The sequence below is a fragment of the Stegodyphus dumicola genome, chromosome X2 (genome assembly GCF_044657685.1).
Source record: "Stegodyphus dumicola isolate Sdum_Otavi_A_Nest chromosome X2, ASM4465768v1".
NCBI classification, from domain to species: domain Eukaryota; kingdom Metazoa; phylum Arthropoda; class Arachnida; order Araneae; family Eresidae; genus Stegodyphus; species Stegodyphus dumicola.
The window spans coordinates 56,825,480-56,847,161 of NC_140781.1; the positions used below are offsets into that span (position 1 = coordinate 56,825,480).

The 21,682-nt window shown below is 33.5% G+C and overlaps 1 protein-coding gene across 2 annotated transcripts in view; it reads right to left on the reverse strand.

Annotated features, from left to right (window-relative positions):
* Nucleotides 1–21,682, reverse strand: part of LOC118198632 (uncharacterized) — a 121,416-nt gene that overhangs the window by 42,132 nt on the left and 57,602 nt on the right. For both annotated transcript variants that reach the window (XM_085809405.1, XM_085809404.1), the window contains one exon: nt 5,196–5,287. In XM_085809405.1, the coding sequence (XP_085665531.1) occupies nt 5,196–5,287 (92 nt within the window). The remainder of the gene's footprint in view (nt 1–5,195; nt 5,288–21,682) is intronic.

A 21,682-nucleotide genomic window follows, 5' to 3' on the forward strand; every position in this document is an offset into this window, starting at 1 on the left:
TAAATACTTAACAAAATAAATTGAGCTTTAAGCGTCTGACAGCTTTGGTCATATTAAAATATAGCATAAATTTTTATAGTAACCTTCTTACAAAAAATATTCCAAATAGCCAGTTTTTCCTCATACTATTATAGATAATTTTAAAAATTATGCTCTTTGGTATTGCAATAACTGGTCTTAAAATTGTGAACATATGATTTAGGCTATTTTCACCGAATTTTAAGATTGGTTCCCAAGACAGAATACAGTACATGCTGGATTCCACCGACCAGTAAATTTTGGGAGATGCGTAATTCCTCTTTCATTTGGAAAGCATGTTTCAACTCAAGTATATGTAACTATATGTTCTGCTACTTTAATCTGAAGTTAAAATGATTAGAATTTTTTAACAAGTCTCCTAAATTATACAACTAATGTTTTAAAAGAATTTGATATGAATACAAAATTTAAAGAAACATAATTGTTGAAAAAACAAAGCCGCTTCAAAGAAACTGTAGTTCAGGAGAATGTCTAGAGGTTCAAACAATATATTCTGCCGAGATTTTTCCTCAATGCAGTGAGTCAAACATTCCAAAGAATCGGCCTATACTAGCAAAAAACACACAAGAAATAACACCGCGAATAGCGACATTTTTGTCTGAAGGGTTTTACACATTTAAATTACATCACAGAATATTATATCATAAATGGAGAATCTAAAGATGTCTTAGCAGAATTTGTTGAAGATTCAAGAATTTATCCAAAGAAGTGCATGGATATCAGAAAAAAATATGTTCAGTGTTGATGAAACTAGTCTTATATTTCATCTCCTGTCTTAAAAAATCCTAGCCTTGAAATAAGTTTACTATCAAGGACAAAAAAATAGCTTCACTATTTTACTCTGACCAAATACTGGTAAAATGGAAGGCAGCACCTTGACGCTAAAGAATGTTACAGAAAACAAGCTTTTTCAAAAATCAGTATGGTAGATAGTGAATAAGACGGAGGATGACCGCAGATAAACTGAAGAGCCAAAACATTATGACCACCTACTCAATAACGTATTATGCGACCTTTGGCCTACAAAACAGCAGCAATTAACCTTGTCATGGATGTCACAAGTTCTTGGTAAATGACTGAAGACAGGTTGTACCAAATGTCTAAACAGTGGTCATGTAAAATCAAGATATTCTGACAAGGTGGTGGTTGAGCTCTGAACTGCTGCTCCATGACATCCCAAATGTGCTCTAACAGGTTAATATCTAGTGAGTTAGGTGGCCAGGACATTAAATGGAATTCATCCTTATACTCCTCAAACCACTCCAACATAATTAGAGCCTAATGACATGGGATGTTGTCCTGCCGGAAGATTTCATTTCCAGTTGGGAAGACACACCATGTAAGACAGCAACTGATCAGCAATTTTGATAAGATACTCCACAGCTTGCATGGTCTTTTCTACCACAGCTAAAGGTCCCAGAGCTTCCCATGAGTACATCCCCAAAAGAATAACACTGCCACCACCAGCCTGTGTATGATATGCTGTATAGTGAGGAGCAACTGTTTACCTGGAAGATGACACGACCATCGACAAAATGAATCTGAAATCGTGATTCATCTGAATACGCAACTAATTATGGGAGGCTATAGCGTGAAAAGAACTGCTGCACTAAATAAAATTAAAGAAGTGAGATAAAAATTTAATGAGCAGAAACTCAGATTAGCTTTAGTGAAAAGAAATGAATTAAAATTCAATAACAATCAAACTGTTGTGCTTATACCTTGAGTTAACTTGATTACCTACAGTTAGAAAAAGTCTCTTTCACTTTGCTACTTTAGATTGGCAATAGGTGTCATTTTTTTATTTTGTTTTGTTTTTAATACTTTTGAAAACAAACTGTTGGAATACAAATATATTGATCATCAACTGAATAAAATCTCTATGTTTTTATTTAAAGGAACCTGCAATCTTATTTCTTGTAATAATACTTATCATCCAGGCATGAGATCATAATATAAATATTAAAAGAATTTATTATTTTCTACAAAGAACAAACTAATGGTAGTGAAAACAAATTCAGGAATAACCAACAGAGATCAGAGAAACGATGGTATAACAGATCAAGAATCTCAGGCTACTTTATTATCAAACCTATGACGAAAACAGTTTACTGTAAATGCCAATATCAGAGTCCAGTTTAAGTAACTGCAGAACCTGGCAATGGCAGTCATGAAAATTCTATACAAAAGACCAGCAAGAGTGGCAAACTCACAAGAAAAGTAAAAAAAAAATTATGTTGCATACAATATAAGAATCTGCTGAAAGCCAATTTTGGCTATATACCAAAATTAGGCTACATACCGTTATTACATTACAGTACAAAGTCCGTAATCCGGACTTGTTGGGACTTCAGTGATTCCTGATTATCAATTTAATTCTGGTAAAATGGCATGCAAAAATTATACAATTAAAAATATGATACTGTAATTTATGAAATAAAGAGCAATTATGATCTAAAGGGTATCAAAATTTACAAAAAAAAAAAAAATTATTTGTTTACTTTATTAATCATTTCTTTCAATGTAAGTTGTTTAAGTTGCTTCGTTTTTTGTGCTTATACTTTCTCTTTAATTCTATAAACAGACATAATTTCTGGTTCAGTTACAAAATTCCACTGTTCAAGTTCTGTAATTGCTGTGTCAAGAATACCGACTAACTTATCAATCGAAATTTTTTCGTTTTCAATAACCTCTCAGTCACTTTCTTCACTATCGGAAGTGACACATGCGTATCCAAAGCGTGCATTACATGCACATGCGTAAAGCATACAAAAAAAAAAAAGTTGAGGTCCGGATTATAGATCATTCCGGATAATGGATGTCTGGATTATGGACTTTGTACTGTATTATAGTATAACATATCAAAATTATAGCATAGCTGCATACCATTATTATATTATTATACAGAAAAACAGCCTACATACCATTAGCCTCCAAGAACTGAATTTATTGAAGGCTATTATTATGTTATTGTAGTATTACATATTATTACATAGCAAAATTACTCCATAGCTACATACCATTATTATATAGCAAAATAGCCTACATACCATTAGCCTCGAAGAACTGAGTTTATTGGAGGCTAATGCACTTCGGGAATTAGTTGAATGATCCATTGATAAGAAAGTTATTGAAAGCTATTGGATATTATTTATAAAGTAGGAAAGGGGTAATTTAGAAACAATTTAAAAAGCAAGGCTAGTAGCAACTGGATTTAACCAAAGAAAAGGAATTGACTATGAAGATGGATTTAGCCCAGTAATAAGACTTGCAACCTTTAGAACACAGTTATCAAGTGCAGTTTACAAAATAAGATTTTTAATGTAAAACCAAATTATCTAAACAGATACTTGGATAAACCAATTTACATGGAACAACCACCTGGATTTATCTTGGATTCTAAAAATGCATATCTTGTGAATGAAGGTATACATGGGGATACAGTTAGGAAGAAGCTGGTATGAAGTTCTTAACATGAGTTTAACAAGATAAAAATAAGATCCATGCATTTATATTTATGAAGGTAAGCTCAATTTTCTTATGGTAGCAGTATACCTGGATGACTTAATGATCATCAGAAACTCAAATTCTGAAATAGATGACTTCCATCTCTTGATTTTCTAGATCATTTGCTTTATGAGAAGTTACTAAAACACACATTAGGAAATTTTTAGGAATAGGCAACAATCAAGAATTTGGAAATTTATTCTCAGTTTAAAAAACTATGCAATTAAAATTTTAAATAACTTGAAATGACTGAAAATAAACTTCTCAGGACTCTAAGAATACTGGGCAAAAAGCATGATGATATAGTATCTTTGCCACAAGTATCAAAAACAGAATATCAGGAATCATTAGGATCACTGATGTACTTAGCCACAAGTGGAAGAGCAGACTTAGCTTTCACCATTAGTAATTTGTCAAGATATAATACAAATCCTACAAAAAAACACTGGAAAGCAGTGAAGAGGCTATTTATGTATATTAAAGGAACACAAAATGTATGTTTGATATACACTTCAGACAGTGGAAAATTAAATGCTGTTTCAGATGTAAGTTGGTGTACTACTGAAGATAAAAAAAAAAAATTGAAGGTTATTTTATAAAATTAGGTAAACATTTCATAAACTGAAAATGTAACAAACAGCGAAGAGTTGCTCTGTCTACAATGGAAGCTGAACTTGTAGCATTCTGTTAATGTGTATGTGAAATTAAATGCCACATCTGTTTACTTAAAGAACTGAAACAAGATGATCTAATTGAAAAAGAATTAAAAAACTAAACCTGACTGTCAAGGATTAACGAACTGGATTAAAAAAAAACCCAAAAACAAAGTAGTAGTTCAAGCTACGTTAATAGAAAACATTTCTTTGTAAAAGACGAATAGGAAATGAATGAAATCCTTCCTCAATTTGAGTGTTCTATAAATCAAGAAGCAGACAGTTTTAACAAAATATCTATATACTGTAAAATTGAAAATTTTACTTTTAAAGTGTGGACATAAACTGAATAATTAAGTCTTAACACAAATATAAGGAGAACAGACAGTATTTGTTTATAAAAATATAATTTTAAGTTTTTATATTAGGCAAGTTTAACATTTTTCTTTATTGTAAAAGACTGAGTTAATGTATCTGGCATCAGTACAGAATGTTATGTTTTTGGAAAATGTGATAGTTCTTACTATGATAAAGCTTCTTTAATAGTGTTTTATGCATTAATTTTCAATGTTTCTTTTTAAAGTAGATGTTGCTTAAAAAATATAACTTTTAAAAATCATCAAGAAATATTACTACTATTACGTGCAACTCTCAACTGTCTTTGCTGAAATAGTTCTGTCTTGATCTTTTCAAAATTGTAGTCTTACTCTAGCAACAGCATTATAATTACTTTGAGAAAAAGAGATTAATTTCAAATATGTCAATCTTATATACAACATAATCAATTACTAGACTTCTACAATGAGAGCTTTAAATATATTATCACATATTCCTTACACAATTCTACTTCTTAGCATTTTTTCTGGAGACTTTTTCTGGGGGAATTACTTGAATGCATATATCATGGGGGAAAAAAAGGAAAGAGACACAGAATGCAAACACTCAATACTTAAATACTAACTCATTTAAAAGTATGTACTTTTCGCTACATTTTACCTTTGCACCTGCAGCAGAAAGTTTGATAATTCCGACATATCTTGTTTGAGCTCCATTTTCTTCATGGCGGACAAGATCATCAATCAGATAACCTGTAATGAATTCAATTAAAATATGCAAACAATTGCAACAGACAAAATATTTAACTTTAAATATGACTCTCACTTAAAAATAGAATAAATGCAAAAGCACAAAGCTATTTTGCTATTTCAATCTAATGAATGGAATTAGCAGATAGAATAATTCAACAAGTAAGAATTAATTACATGAACTCATTAAAAATAATCAATTAGCTCCTTGGTAGAGCTCTCCGTGAAAGAAGCAATAGATTTACTAGATCTAAGACACTCCTTGTATCATATAAGAATCAGTTTTGCCAAATACTAAAAAGCTCATCACATACCACAAATTGAACAAACTAATCTGATGATGGACATAATCTTGAAAAATACCTCATTAAGGTACAAAATACATTTATAACTGGTTTAATAGATTCAGCTTACAGTTTGATTCTCTCAAATTCACTATACAAAACTTTTAAAAAGACAGTGTACAACTTGGACTTTCTGATCCTGTTTTAATTCTATATAACTATAGCAGAATATAATAGCGAATACATTCGTGAAAGTAAAACAAAAAAATCAAGATGAAATTTCTTCATTACTTGTACATTATTTAAGTTGCAGCAGTAAATGCCCAAGTACTTTAAACAAATGATATTCAATTAAAATTCCATACAGAAAGAATTTTATTCATGAAATATACATTGAAAGGAATAATGCAAAACTGGTGTTACACAAAAGTTTTACTTGAAAACAATTCTGAATCTAATTTCTCCTAACTTAAGCATTTTTCAACATCCTTGTCTATATATAGCTGGCCATTCAAAATGCAACACAAAGAAGGACAAGAGATATCAAAGCCAAATGTATTTCAAGGATTACACATATTGTCAATGTTAAATGAATTGAAATACAGACTTATTTCAGGTAAGGAAGGTGAGAAAGTCAGTAATGAGTGTTGCCTCCACATTTGTCAATAATGCTGCTACAAGCTGTGGCTTTGAGTGAAAGAGGCTTTTGTTTATGCTTCCACATGTAGCCAAAGCTCATCCCGTGCATCCAAGGGTGTGGCATGCCAGGCTAGGCATTCTCCAATCATTGACCAGACATGTCCGATGGGCAATGGATCTGGAGAATGGGCAGACCAGGGTAGCAACACAATATGGTGAGCTAAGAAGAAAGCTTAAACAATAGGCACAATGCATGGTCACTCTTCATCCTGTTTAAACGGGATTGCAGGCAAGCCCTGAAGGTAAGGATGGAGAACATGCAGCAAAACTTCAGACATATAGTGTGGGCTGGTAAGCGTATCGATAATGCATACTAGAGGGGTGAGGGAGTGGAATCCAATACCATCCCATAAGATAACATGATGATGCATAACACAATTGTTAAGCAGTCTCTCTCCATGGTGTCTCTAAACTCTAATCTGACCATCGTGATACTGCAGGCAGAAGCGTGATTCATCTGAAAGCACAAATTGATGCCACTCAGATGTCAATCTCCGCCATTCAATGCACCACTGTAAATTCAAACAACTGTGTTTTAAAAGCTGTTGTGTTACTGCATTCATTATGAAGTGGCAATGCACTCCATCAGTGCCATGCACACAATATGCCTGTCTTCCAGTGAAGCAGATTAATGAGGTGGTTACAAATGCTTCTGTCTGTTAGTCGTTTCCTTCTGCATTCACCAATTCCTTATTTGCATGGCTGTGGCTTAACTATGTCTGATATGATGGTCCACCAATAGCTGAGTGACAAAGTCGGTAAATATTGGTACTTGGCCCAGGCTTTGAATCCCAGCAAACAGGCTGGCTGCATGGGCGTTTTCATGGTTTTCCCCATGTGTAACATGTATATGAGACAGTTTTCTTTAAAAAGCCTTCTATGAAGGTATCCCTCCTCTTAGGCAGGTAGCCCTCAAGTGCTTTGCCATTAATCAAATAAACAAATCAAAACCAACATGATGACTGATTTCTCAGAAGGATAATCAGCAATCTCTGTATGCAACTGTAGTGTCCTCTATGCTTCCTCTCCATATTATCTTTAATTTCCATATGTTTTAATCTTCGTAAGATGGTAACACAGGATTGTTGCCCAGCAACAACTGGTAGATTATTTGATGAAAAATAAACGAGTTGTGTTCCTTTTTCTCAAGTCATCGTGTCATCAAATTTTATTCATTTAAAGAGTTAAAAGTTTCTTACGGGTAAAAGATTAACATAAAATATCCACTTCACAATGATTCTGCCTCAGCTGAACTCGGAAATGTTCTAAAACGATGGTTGTGTTTTTCTATGCAACACACTGAAGCGGCACACACAAAACGTCTGATGAGAGAACAATTCACATTATTCAAAATGGCAACCTTTTCTCATTTTATATTCAGACTGTAAGGAATGCTGCAGTCACCCATGATGCAGGCATGCACTGAAACCATAATCATTTGCATATTCCATCACAGTATACAAATGATGCAAGTTTCATGATGTCTGAACACTTCCTTCATGGCGGTGCATTTTGAATGGTTAGTAGTTTAGATTATGAGAAGATACAGTGAATTCACAAGTCATGATCCACACAGAAAAATTCCTAAAATTGTAAGTACCTAAAGTTAAAGTTTAAAAAATTTTCAAAACCATCATTCATTGTTTATATATTGAAGGTTTGCATAAATCTATCATAATTTTCCTTAGAATATCAAAACATAAAACATGCCATACATTAAATGACTGAAACCACAACTTTTTCTCTAGGAAATTGACATTTTAAGTTTTCAGGAAAATGAACAGTTCACTAACATTCATAAAATCTCCTTTACCTTTTGTGGTGATCCTGATGCAAACAACACGTATTTCAATAAGTTTAAAAAATAAATCACTCAGTTGACAATGCATGAAAGAATGAATTTTGATAGCATCTCGTGACAAAATTTTACTATTCTCAGCCATTATAAAACACCAGTTGTATATTTCTTTTTGGATAAAAACTGGCTGGAAAATTATAAAAACCATGTAAGTGAATAATCAGGGGAGAAATCCAAAATAAAACACTGTTACAAGAATTAATAGTATCTACCAAAAAAAAAAAAAAAAAAAAAAATTGCTGTTAGAAGCAAGACTTAACATAAAGGTTCTTTGATTACAATAGTATGTATTATCCCTTCAACCATGAAGCCGTCACCAACCAGCACAATTTAATACCATTCATTATTAACCCTCTGAGCGGCCCAGGGTTTTCGATCTGTCATGAAGACCTGTATTTCAATAGCCTTTATTAGCTAAATACACTCATGTGCAAAAATTAAGGACGAGACGGTTTTTTCAATATAACTTTGTACAAAAGCTTTCCAAATCAACACATTTAATACCGTAAGATCCCCAATACGTAAGGACGAGTAATGTAAGCAACACTTACTAAAACAGAAATCAGAGGGATAAAAAGAAGCTTTATTGAAAAAGTAACATGGAGCGCTATGCGACTGAAGGCCGAAACATCCCTGTGATGGGTGGCCAGCAAGAAACATCCTGTCTTTAATAGGGGATATGATCTCCCCTGACTGCTAGGCAGGTTTCACAGCGTCTGCCCATGCTGAGAATGAGGGTGTCAATGAGTTGTTGAGGCATTGCTGCCCATTCGTCTTGCAGCGCCAATCGAAGCTCCGGAATCGTTACTGGTGGTAAGGTACGAGCTGCCAAGCGTCTGCCTAGAAAATCCCATACATGCTCGATGGGATTGAGATCCGGAGATCGTGCCGGCCAATCCGTACGTTCAATATCCTCACTCTCTAAGAGCTGTTCGGCAGCTACTGTGCGATGACATGGTGCATTGTCGTCCATGAAAAGGAACTGCGGACCCATAGCGCCTCTAAAAAGACGCACATATGGAAGAAGAATCTTGTTACAATAACGGGTCCCATTGACTGAACCTGCATCGAAGATGTGAAGGTCTGTACGACTACCAAGCATGATGTCTCCCCAAACGAGAACACCGCCACCTCCATACCTGTCCCTTTCAATGATGTTCGAGGGATGATTGCGGCTTCCCCGCTCTCTCCAGATGAGTATGCGATGAGAATCGCTACTCAGACTGAATCTGCTCTCATCTCTAAAGAGTACCCGTCCCCATTTATTGTTTCTCCGATTCCAGTGTTCCCGGCACCACAGAGAACGCCTTCTCCAATGGGCAGGCGTTAGAGGTACACACCGTACAGGGCGTCGTGCAAACAGACCACCACCGTGCAGTCTTCTGGCCACGGTAAAACGCGATATCGGTCGTCCAGTTGCCTGTGTCGTGTGTCTAGCGATTTCTCCCGCTGTCTGCCGTCTGTTTCTTCTGGCCTGTAAGGCAATATACCGGTCATCTGCGGGTGTGGTTCCTCGTGGACGACCACTACTAAACCCCGGATAGCTGTTCCTGTAGTTTGAAATTGTCTCCAAAGTCGTGAACGATGCTGTGAGCAATTCCGAACTCTGAAGCCACACTTGTCACACTGCGGCCTTCCTCCAACTTCCCAATGATTCAACCTCGGGTAAAAGCATCCAGATGTCGTCTAAAAGATTGATTATTCACCATTTCTCGCTGAGGCAGCAACTCGGTGTGATTTTGACTGCTATACGGCATGCAATCTCTTTGCCAGAAATACTGATCTTACACCGACAACATGCTTTATACTACTCAGACACTTCCCCATTATGTCTACCTGCATATCTGCGCATGTGTTACCATACATCACCTTACTTAATCTCCTGATTGGTCTTTCTGTCCGCTCTGCCACTTCGTTCAGCTGATATGCTAATTTTTCGACTTCGTCCTTAATTTTCGCACACCAGTGTATGTATATTTACCTATTTTAGTCTCTATTTTCATAAACTTATATTCATCAATATGGCATTTATATTATTAATGAAAGTAAGAAAGCTAAATATCTTAAATTATAAGCTAATATATAACAAGTGACCAAAAAAAATCTCATGACCAAATAAAGCCGGTCATGGCACTCAGAGAGTTAATAAGCATGGTAAAACACACTCATAATATCTTAGATCGTTTGATGTTAACTCCAACTGATTCTCAATAATTAGAATCACATTTGCAACTGCACTGTGATGTGTATTTAAAATAACTACAGTCAAAAGTCGTTAATTCGGACACCCATAATCCAGACCTCAAAGCTACAAACTTTCTGCGCATGCGTGGCATTGACGCGTGCGCTTAAGACCTTTACGGCTGTGAATACGTTTACGAATGCTCGTTTAATGTATAATGGACGGTATAAGCTAAGCTAAAATTATCTAATTCAGTTAATGTTGCAGATTGCGTTGTTCCTTAATCTTCGAATTGGATTCGGCTTGTTATTTTTTGCAGACTGTTAGAGCAATTTTTTAAAAGTAAGCTTGAACTTTCAATTATGTCAAATAGAATTTCTGATATATATTTACTAATATGTAAAGGATCTACAAGGCGAAAGTATGTTTCGAAGTCCATTAAACAAAAAGTGGAATTGCTGCAAAAAATGGATAAAGGCATATCCTTTATTTATCTAATCTTTGTTTATCTTTAACGCCGTGATGCGCAATGAATTGGAAGTTAATCTGTCAGCACTACCTTACCTTCAGGGAAGATGTTTTATTTTATTTGGCTTATAATTCCTTACTAAATGCAGTATTTCATCTCGATGTACTCCATCTTTGATATGATTTAAATCAAATTCCTCGTCATTATAATTCGTTTCCGATAGCGAAGAAAGTGACACCACTTTCTTCGAAAACGAAAAAATTTCGATTGACAAGTTAGTCGGTATTCTCGACACAGCAATTACAGGACTTGAACGGCGGAACTTTGTAACTGAACAAGAAATTATGTCTGTTTATAGAATTAAAGAGAATGTATTATCACATAAAAAATGAAGCAACTTAAAGAACTTACATTGAAAGAAATGTTTAATAAAGTAAACAAATAAATATTAAGCTTTTTTTTTTTTTTTTTTTCTTTTTGTAAATTTTGATACCCTTTAGATCATAATTTCTCTTCATTTCATAAATTACGGTTTCATATTTTTAATTTTATAATTTCTGCATGCCATCTTACCAGATTTAAACTGATGATCTATAAACCGGAAAAATCAATAATCCGGAATCGCCGAAGTCACGACGAGTCTGGATTAACGACTTTTGACTGTATAACTGTAATGGTGTTCATGCTATGCGATTCCGTTGTTGTGATGCACTTGTTACTGTGCTAGCTGAATGTCATGTGAACTCTTTTAAACTGTAATAATAAAAATTTTTTAATTCTTCAGATATACTCATTAGTTGAGTCTACTTTGAAAGTATAGAAATTATTAAGTTTAACAAACTAAACAAGAAGTTACATGGTGTCAGGAGCAAAATGGATTTCAGACCACCTGCTCCGCTAACATTCTCCGTCGGAAATGTTAAGGAAAAATGGAAAAAATGGAAGCAAGAGCTAGAAAACTATTTACTTGCAACGGAAAAAAGATGCCAAGCCAGATAAGACTAAAATTGCAATCCTTTTGAATTTACTCAGTACTGAAGGACTCGAAATTTATAACACATTTCGATTTGAGCCGCCTGAGAATAAAAAGAAGTACGAAGAGGTCTTGAAGTGTTTTGAAGATTATTGTTCACCAGGGCAGAATGTTGTATATGAACGTTACAAATTCTTTTCGTGTAGCCAGCAAGAAGGACAAACAATTGAATGTTATGTCACTCAATTAAAGACTTTAGCTTCAACTTGTGAGTTTGCTAAACAAGAAAATGGATTGATTCGTGACCGTATTGTATTAGGCAATCGGGATAGGAGTCTGACCGAACGTTTGCTTGGAGAATCTAATCTGGGATTAGAAAAAGCTATAGAAATAGTCTGTGATGCTGAAACAAGCAAAGAGCAACTCCGGGACATGAAAGATGATCCAGTGACTGTGAACAGCGTGAAGAAATATAGAAAACAGCAGCATCAATCAAAACAGTCAGTGCCACTGAAATTTTCGTTGCAGCAGAAGCAATCAGCACTAGAATATGACTGCAAGAAGTGCGGAAGAAGGCATAAATATCGGGTCTGTCCAGCTTTTGGAAAGACGTGTGCGAAATGCAAAGTAAAGAACCACTTTGCCGTGAGGTGTCTCAAGAACATTTATGAAGTTGGAATACCAAATAATGAACTTAGTATATATAATGAACATAGTGTATTTATTGATTCTGTAATAATAGATCCACCAGTAAATGGGCATAGTGAATTTAAAATAAGTGCAAAATCAATCAAAGAACTAACAAATTCTACTGATGAAGTAAGTAAGGATATTCACAAGGTAAGTGAAACATGGGTGAAAAGTATTACAATGTATGTAAATAATAAGTCTTTCAAGGTTGATTTTAAGTTAGATACTGGTGCAGAAGTAAATATTTTGCCTTTATATGTTTTAAATAATGTTAAACTTAAGCCTGTAAGCACGATTGTAAATTATTTAATTGTTATTAGACAAAATATCTATTGAGAAAATGGCAACAGCTAATTTCTGGATGTCGTTCTATTTATAATTTTAAAAATATACACGGAGATGATGTATACTTAAATGTTTAATAGTACAATGCAGTAAGTACGTTTGTTATGTTATGTACGTTTACGAATACGTTACGTGTAAGTTATTAAGATTTATATTTAAATAAATGTTTGTCTTTTACAACCATTTTACGAGTGATTAATTTAACTACAAAAGGAAGTTAACATAAATCAGAAGTGGGATTATTCTGAAACCTAAGCCTAAAGCTACGAGAATTTGCTATACGTAAATAAATTGAAAAGAATTTGAATTTCAAGGTATGTGCATTAATTGATGTAACATATTTATTATAGAATTTAATTTTGTTATTTTTTTATTATTTTGGAAAGAGAGATTATTTTTTTTTTCATTTCTTTAAATTTTGAAATATATTTAGAATGTCAAACAAACTTATAAAATACCAATAACTGTGTTCTACTAAGTTGTCTAATTGGAAGTTAATAATAATAGCATATATATATATAATTTGCATTTTAATGAGTACAAAAATGTCTATTTTCGGTAAGGCAAAGAAATGCGATTAAAGAATATTAGCTGAAGAATTGGGAGAAGATGTAAATGAGAGTCATAAAATGAGCAATTTGAAAAAGATAATTTTGGCTAGCAAAGAGTACGATGAAGAATGCACCAAAGAATGGTTAAACATTATAATAAATGAAAGAAAAGAAAAAGAAGAAATTGAAGAACGAAAACGTCAAGATGAAGAATGTAGGCGAAAAGACGAAATTGAAGAACGTAGGTGAAAAGAAGAAATTGAAGAACGTAGGTGAAAAGAAGAAATTGAAGAACGAAAACGTCAAGATGAAGAACGTAGGCGAAAAGAAGAACATAAGGAACAAAAACGAAAGTATGAAATGGAATTTGAACTGCAAAAACTACGTATTGAATCAGAAACTAGATCTACAAATTCTGGCCCCAATGAAAATGCTAGTGGTATGCACATAAATCCAAAGTTAGAGCTTCATCGTTTGATGCAAAAATTTAAACCTGATGAGAATAATATCAGTTTATATTTAATCATGTTTGAACATTTGGCTAAACAAGTTGAAATACCAGAAAATACATGAGTTACTCATTTGTTTGGCTTATTGCCGTATGATATTGCTCAGTTAATCGCGAAAGAAACCGATGAGATTGCAAACGATTATAAAGAAGTTAAAAGGATCTTATTAAAACGGTACAAGATGACACCTGAAAAAATTCGCCAAAAATGTTTTACGCACAATAAGAGTGTAGGAAACACATGGAAGAATTTTGGGTATGAGTTAAGAAATTTTTTTAATGAATGGATAAGCGGAATTAAAGTAGATACTTTTGAGAAACTTAGCTACCTTATTGTAGCGGATCAGATAAAACATAAAGTGTCTTCAGAAGTAAAAGATCATTTTATTGACATATGGTCTGAGTTGATTTCACCAATTGATTTAGTTGAAAAACTAGATGATTATGATACCTTGAAATCAACTTTCCACAATAAACAACCGCGTAAAGAAGGGTCTTACGACAAACGAAACTCCTTTAAAGATGGTCCAGTTGCTACAATCAATGAAAAGAAAAACTCTACAGTATCACACATAATGAAAAAGGTGAACCAAAATGCTTCAGCTGTAATAATTTTGGACAAATCTCAAGGGACTGTCCACTGCCCAAACCAGTAGTAACATGCCGAAAATGTAATAAAACAGGTCATAAAGCTAAAAATTGTGTTACTAAAGCTGAAAATAATCATTCAAATGATAAAAATTATTCTGTTGAGCAAGTTGACCAAAATTTAGAAGAGAGCAATAATTCATATTTGAAGAAAGCAAAGCTGAATAATTCTGAAGTACAGGCTTTAATTGATACGGGGAGTTCATGTTGTCTCTTAAGGACTTCAGGTTGCTCAGAAACTTAAAATGAAACCAGAACCTGCTATGAATGAATTGTACGGTTTTTGGAAATCAAAGGGTGCCTGCAGTGACCCCTATAGGAATGATTAAAGCTGATATTGAAGTTGATAATGTAAAAGGTCAAGGCATAAATATATACCTTGTACCTGATAATGCACAGCCAGTTGATCTAATCATCGGACGGAACATGGCTTGATCTACCTCACATCGCTTATGTCAGAATAGGAAAAAGATTTCACTTCGGGTATAGGAAAGATGAACTATTTAGTAACCTTCAAATTGATGAAAAAAAATAAATCGAGTCTGCCTTAAAGCTCTTGAGGAAAATGAATTAGAGAAAAATACGATCAGTCTTGTCAGTTCTCAAACAGATTCTGTAGATAATGGATTAATTATGATAGAAAATCCTTCCGAAGGTATAGGCTGTTTATTAGAAATTAAAAATGGCGAAACGTGTATACCAGTGATTAACGTTGGCGACAGAAGTGTTAGGCTCAAAAAATATCAATGCGTTGAGAGAGCAGAAGTTGAACTATGTTTAAATACTGAAATTTCTGAATTGAGCTCGAACTTAGTAAAACGGAAAATATTAACAACATAGAAGTTCCTATAAGTTTGAGCCAAGTTAAAATTGGCTCGGATCTCGAAGTTGATCACCAACAAGAGTTATTGTGTCTTCTGAATGAATACAGAGATTGCTTTGCACTACATATTTCAGAACTAGGGTGCACAGATCTCCTAAAAATGGACATTAAAGAAATCGTAGGTTCAAAGCCAGTATGTATGAAGCCTTATAGAACAAATGCCTCTGAAAGAGCTGCGATCAAAGAAATAGTTCAAGAATGGAAAGAAAATGGAATTGTATCAGAAACGCGATCCCCATATGCTAGTCCTGTCATACTGGTAAAGAAATAGAGATTAGTTGTTGATTACAGATGTCTCAATAGTCAAACTATAAAGGATAAATTTCCCCTGCCTAAAATAGATGATTTATTAGAACAATTGCATGAGTGTAGTCTGTTTACAACGCTAGATTTAGCACACGGATATTTACAGATTCCATTAACTGAAAGTGCAAAATTGAAAACTGCTTTCGTAACACCGGATGAAAGTGGACAATTTGAAAGAATGATTTTTGGCTTGACTAACGCTCCTGCGGAATTTTAACGATTGATGTATCATGCATTATCCTCATTATATAATAAAGAAGTGTTGTGCTACCTTGACGATATACTTGTTCCAGCAAGGACTTGGGAAGAAATGATTCAGAAATTAATTAAAGTATTTGAAGCACTAAGTGCAGCTAAACTAACCCTGAAGTTACCGAAATGTGAATTTGCCAAACAAGAAATAGAATATTTAGGCTTTATAATCAATAAAAACGGGAATAAAGCAGGGATCAAGAAAAGTTGAAGTAATATCAAAATTCCCAGAACCTAAAAAAACTTCATGAAGTTCGACGATTTCTTGGTTTAATAAGTTTTTTTAGAAGGTTTATTCCAAATTATGCCATTAAAGCTGGACCACTGACTCAGCTAAGAAAAATCAAATATTCAGATGGGAAGAGAGTCAGCGAAATTCTTTTACAATGCTGAAAAATGAACTGACGAATCAACCAATTTTAGCTTTGTACAACCCTAAAGCTCAAACAGAAGTCCATACCGATGCATGCTCACAGGGTATTGCTGGCATGTTACTTCAACTTGGAAGTGACGGCAAATGGCATCTCGTCTACTGCATGAGCAAAAAGACAACAGAAGCTGAAAAGAATTATCACCCGAGTAAACTTGAGCTAATGGCAATTGTCTGGACTCTAGATAGACTTCGACAATTCTTACTCGGAATTGAATTTACGGTAGTTACCGACTGTCAAGCATTACTTTACATGAATGCAAAGAAATCTAGCAATCCCCAAATTGCTCATTGGAGTATCCTTATTCAAGAATATAATTTTGAAATACGCCACAAACCAGGAATTAAAATGTCTCATATCGATGCAATCAGTAGAGCTCCTGTTATTAATTCATCAGACACCATGCATTCTTTGATAGAAGATAATTTAGAAGTTTGTCTGATCTTAAATTTAGACGAACAATTCTTATGATACAGCATGCAGATGGAAGTTATAAGAATTAATAACAATTTTGAAGAAAGACCCAAGTGAAAGAACCAAAGAAGAAAATCAAAATGTGGAGAATTATATTTTGAAAAGGAATAGACTGTTTCATATTGTGGAGGATGGAGAAAAGAAGAAGTTATTATACGTCGTACCTAAAAGCATGAGCAAAAGCATAGTTTCATGACCTTATGGGACATTTTGCCGTTGATAGGACTGTCTCAAAAATTAAAAAACTGTACTGGTTTCCTGCTATGAAGAGATATGTTCGTCGACATATATCAATGTGTTTCGAATGCCTCATCAACAAAGTTCCTGGTGGAAAAAGACACGGTCTTCTGCATCCTATAACCCCAGGCCGCAGACCTTTTGCAACAATACACATTGATCATCTTGGACCTTTCATCACAAGTTCTAAAAGAAACAAGGAATTGTTAGTTGTCATTGATAATATGATGAGATTCGTTCGATTGTATGCTTTGAAAAACACATCTTCGAAGAACGTACTGAAATCATTGATGAGTTTCATAGAAGAATTTGGATTACCAGATCGTATAATATCAGATCAAGGTTCTTGTTTTACTTCAAAGGAATTTCAAAATTTTTGCAAGGAAAAGGGAATTCTTCATACATTAAATTCAACCTCCCACCCACAAGGAAATGGTATGGTCGAGAGATCGAACAGAACAATTAAAGAAGTTGAGAGAAACTTGAATAACACAATCAATAAAACTATTGCGAAAACACCATTTGAAATACTTCATGGATATGTACCACGATTTCAAGATGGAGTTTTGAGATTACTTGCTGATGAAGAAGCAGAAGTTTGGAAGGAACTGGAAAAACTACAAAAAGAAGTTAGAGAACAAGGAAAAATGAAAACTTATTATGACAAGAAGAAATCGGGATCTCTATCATTTGAGCAAGGAGAAATAGTAGTAATTAAAAGAAATTCAAAATCTATGCCAGGAGAACCAACCAAAACTCAACCTAAGTATCGTGGTCCAATGGTTGTGACAGAAGTACTTCCGGGCTACACTTACAGAATATCACAACTAGAAGAAGCCTGCGATGGTCGCTTTTATGCATCAACTGCTCATGTAAGTCAACTAAAATCTTGGAAAAATGCAGAAGCAAATGATGATGATGACAACAACGAAGACGATGATGAATTTAAAAGGCCCAAGCAAACAGTGCTCAAACCATTGCGTTATAGAGACTTTGTATAGGACTTATAAAATTTTTTTGTAAAATTATATTTCATTTTTTTCCCTACCTATTATTATATTTTTGTTGTTGTTTATTTGTCGTTTTAATGTATGACAAGATTTGGTTCAACTGAGGACAATTGAAAAGTCAGGATGGTCGAATGTAAGCACGATTGTAAATTATTTAATTGTTATTAGACAAAATATCTATTGAGAAAATGGCAACACTAATTTCTGGATGTTGTTCTATTTATAATTTTAAAAATATACACGGAGATGATGTACGCTTGAAATGTTTAATGGTACGATGCAGTAAGTACATTTGTTATGTTATGTATGTTTACGAATACGTTACGTGTAGGTTATTAAGATTTATCTTTAAATAAATGTTTGTCTTTTACAACCATTTTGCGAGTGATTAATTTAACTACAAAAGGAAGTTAACAAGCCTATACTTAATGAAACTGATTTGTTCTTAACTGCATATGGTAATTTTAAGTTAAAACCAGAAGGTAGTCTTATAATTAATTGTTCAACTGAAAGGCTTAAGAATGTACCTTTACAGTTTTATGTTCTTGATGTAAAATCTAAGCCTATATTAGGGTTAACAGCTTGTTCTGCATTAAAGCTAATCGAAAGGATTGATTCCTTAAAGTGCAATATCATTAATAAAATTGATTTAATTGCTCAGTATAAAAATGTATTTACAGGTACAGGGCAATTTCCGGATGAACCATATCATATAACCTTTAAAGATGATGCAATACCAGTAATATACCCCCCCCCAGACGTGTTCCTTAGGCTCTGCAGCCTAAATCAAAAGATAATTTAGATAAACTTGAAAGAGAAGGGATAGTATCGAAAGTAAATAAACCAACTGATTTGGTTCAAAGTTTGGTTATAGTTGAAAAACCTAATGGGAGTCTGAGATTATGCTTGGATCGTAGAGATCTAACTAAAGTAATTAAAAGGGAACACTATCAAATTCCTTCTCCAGATGATATAATTAGTAGCTTAGAAGGTAAAAAAGTATTTTCAGTTGTAGATTTAAAAGATGGATTTTGGAATGTACCACTAGATGAAGCTAGTTCTGAACTATACATTTAATGCCCCTTATGGAAGATATAAATTTAATAAAATGCCATTTCGTATATCCTCCGCCTCAGAAATATTTCAGAAAAGAAACCAAAAATTATTTGGTGATATTGAGGGTGTGGAAGTTTATTTTGATGATATCATAATTGCAGGATCTGATGAGGTTACTCATAATATAATTATATCTAAGGTTCTTGAAAGAGCAAGGTCTCTAAATATAAAATTTAATCCTGATAAATTACAATATAGAGTACTGGAAGTCAAATATGTAGGCCAAATTATTTCTGAGTCAGGTATAAAAGCCGATCCTAGTCATATTAAAGCAATTATTGATATGCCAACACCAAAATAAAAAACTGAAGTAAGGAGGTTGTTAGGAATTTTAAATTTTCTGTCAAAATTCATACCTAATGTATCTAAAGTTACTGCTCCTTTAAGAGAAATCATTCAAGAAAAAGTAGAATTTAATTGGGGAGAGACTCAGGAAGAGTCATTTAACAACATCAAACAACGGCTAACCAAAGCTCCAATTTTAAAAGTTTTCAGTGGTAATGAGGATATAATTATACAGTGTGACAGTTTGAAGGATGGCCTAGGATCGTGTCTAATTCAAAAGGGTAAGCCTATATCATTTGCGACTCGCAGCCTGACTAACAGTGAAAAAACTATGCACAGATCGAAAAAGAGCTATTGGCTATAGTATTTTCTTTTGAAAAGTACCACAATTTTGTTTATGGACGAAAAGTCACAGTACAAAGTGATCATAAGCAGTTAATGGCAATTGTTAAGAAACCTTTGCATAAAATCTCATCTAGAATGCAAAGGATGATCTTAAAGTTACTAAAGTATGATTTTCAGATAAATTATGTTCCAGGAAATCAAATGCTTTTTGCTGACACTTTGTCACGTGCATATCCTGTGAATGAATCTATTAGTGATGATCCTGAAATTCTAAATGTTGTTCACATTATTTCAAAATATTTGCCTATGAGTGAAAGAAGAGTGGTGCAATTTAGGAAAGAAACTGAATCAGACACAAATTTGCAAATAGTTATGAAATGTATTAAAGAGGGTTGGCCTAAATGTTACAAAAAAGTAGATAGTAGTGTAAAAACATATTTTAAAGTTAAAAATGATCTTTATATTAATGACGACTTGTTATTTATTAATGAAAAATTAGTTGTACCTTATGGTTTGAGACAAGATATGTTGCAGTTAATTCATGAAGTGCATGTTGGAACTGAGAAATGTAAAAGTACAGCCCGTGAAATTTTTTACTGGCCAGGTATGGCAAATGACATTGAGCAGCTTGTTTTGAAATGTGAAAAATTCAGAAATAGAAATCAAAAAGAACCTCTAATGCAACATGAAATTCCAACTAAACCATTCGAAAAAATTGCCCTTGACATCTTGCAATTTGGTAATCAAAATTACTTAGTAGTTATCGATTATTACTCTAAATGGATTGAGGTTTCTAACATAAAAGATAAGACAGCAAATGAAATTATGATAAAGTTAAAATGCATCTTTGCCAGGTATGGTATTGCAAATGAAGTCGTTTGTGACAATTATTCCTGTAATAGCTACTTATTTAAGAAATTTGCTGAAGATTGGGATTTCGAACTTAAATTTAGTAGCCCCAGATATCCTCAAAGTAATGGGCTGGCTGAAAAAGCTGTAGGAATAGTGAAAAATATCATGAGGAAAGTGCAAGATATAAGTGTAGGCTTAATGGAATATCGAAATACTCAAATTAGTGGAATAAATTTGTCTCCTGCACAACTGTTACTTAATAGAAGATTAAGGACAAAATTACCTATCAGTAATAAATTGCTAAATACTAAAATAAACAAACCTTATTCTAAATTTCGTGCACTTCAAGCTAGGCAAAAATATTATGATGATAGAACCGCACAGAAACTGCCTGTGTTAAAATCTGGAGATTGTATAACCTTGTTCAATTTTAGAACTGGGCAATGGGATAAAGGTGAAATAATTTCAAAACATAAAGCTCTTAGATCCTATATTGTAACAAATTCAAATGGGGAACTATTACAAAGAAACAGACTCCATATAAAATTTTATTTTCAAAATCACCTTACAAAATTAATAATGATTATGATGATATATTAGTAGACAAAGAGGAAAATTCAAATGGAATCCCCGATAATCTTTCTGTGCCTATTAATATAGGAAATAAACAGAATAATTTGTCCAATAATACAGTAACAAGAAGTGGACGGTTGATTAGACAACCTTCAAAGTATAGAGATTTTGTCATGGAATAAAATAATGTAACATATTGCATATATCATTGTAATTTTGTTTATTGTATGGCATATTGTGAATATACATGTATTGATATTATTTGCTATTTTTATTATTGTTTATAAACTGGAGGAAGGGATGTGATGTATATTTAAAATAACTATAACTGTAATGGTGTTCATGCTATGCGATTCCGTTGTTGTGATGCACGTGTTACTGTGCTAGCTGAATGTCATGTGAACTGCTTAAAAATGTAATAATAAAA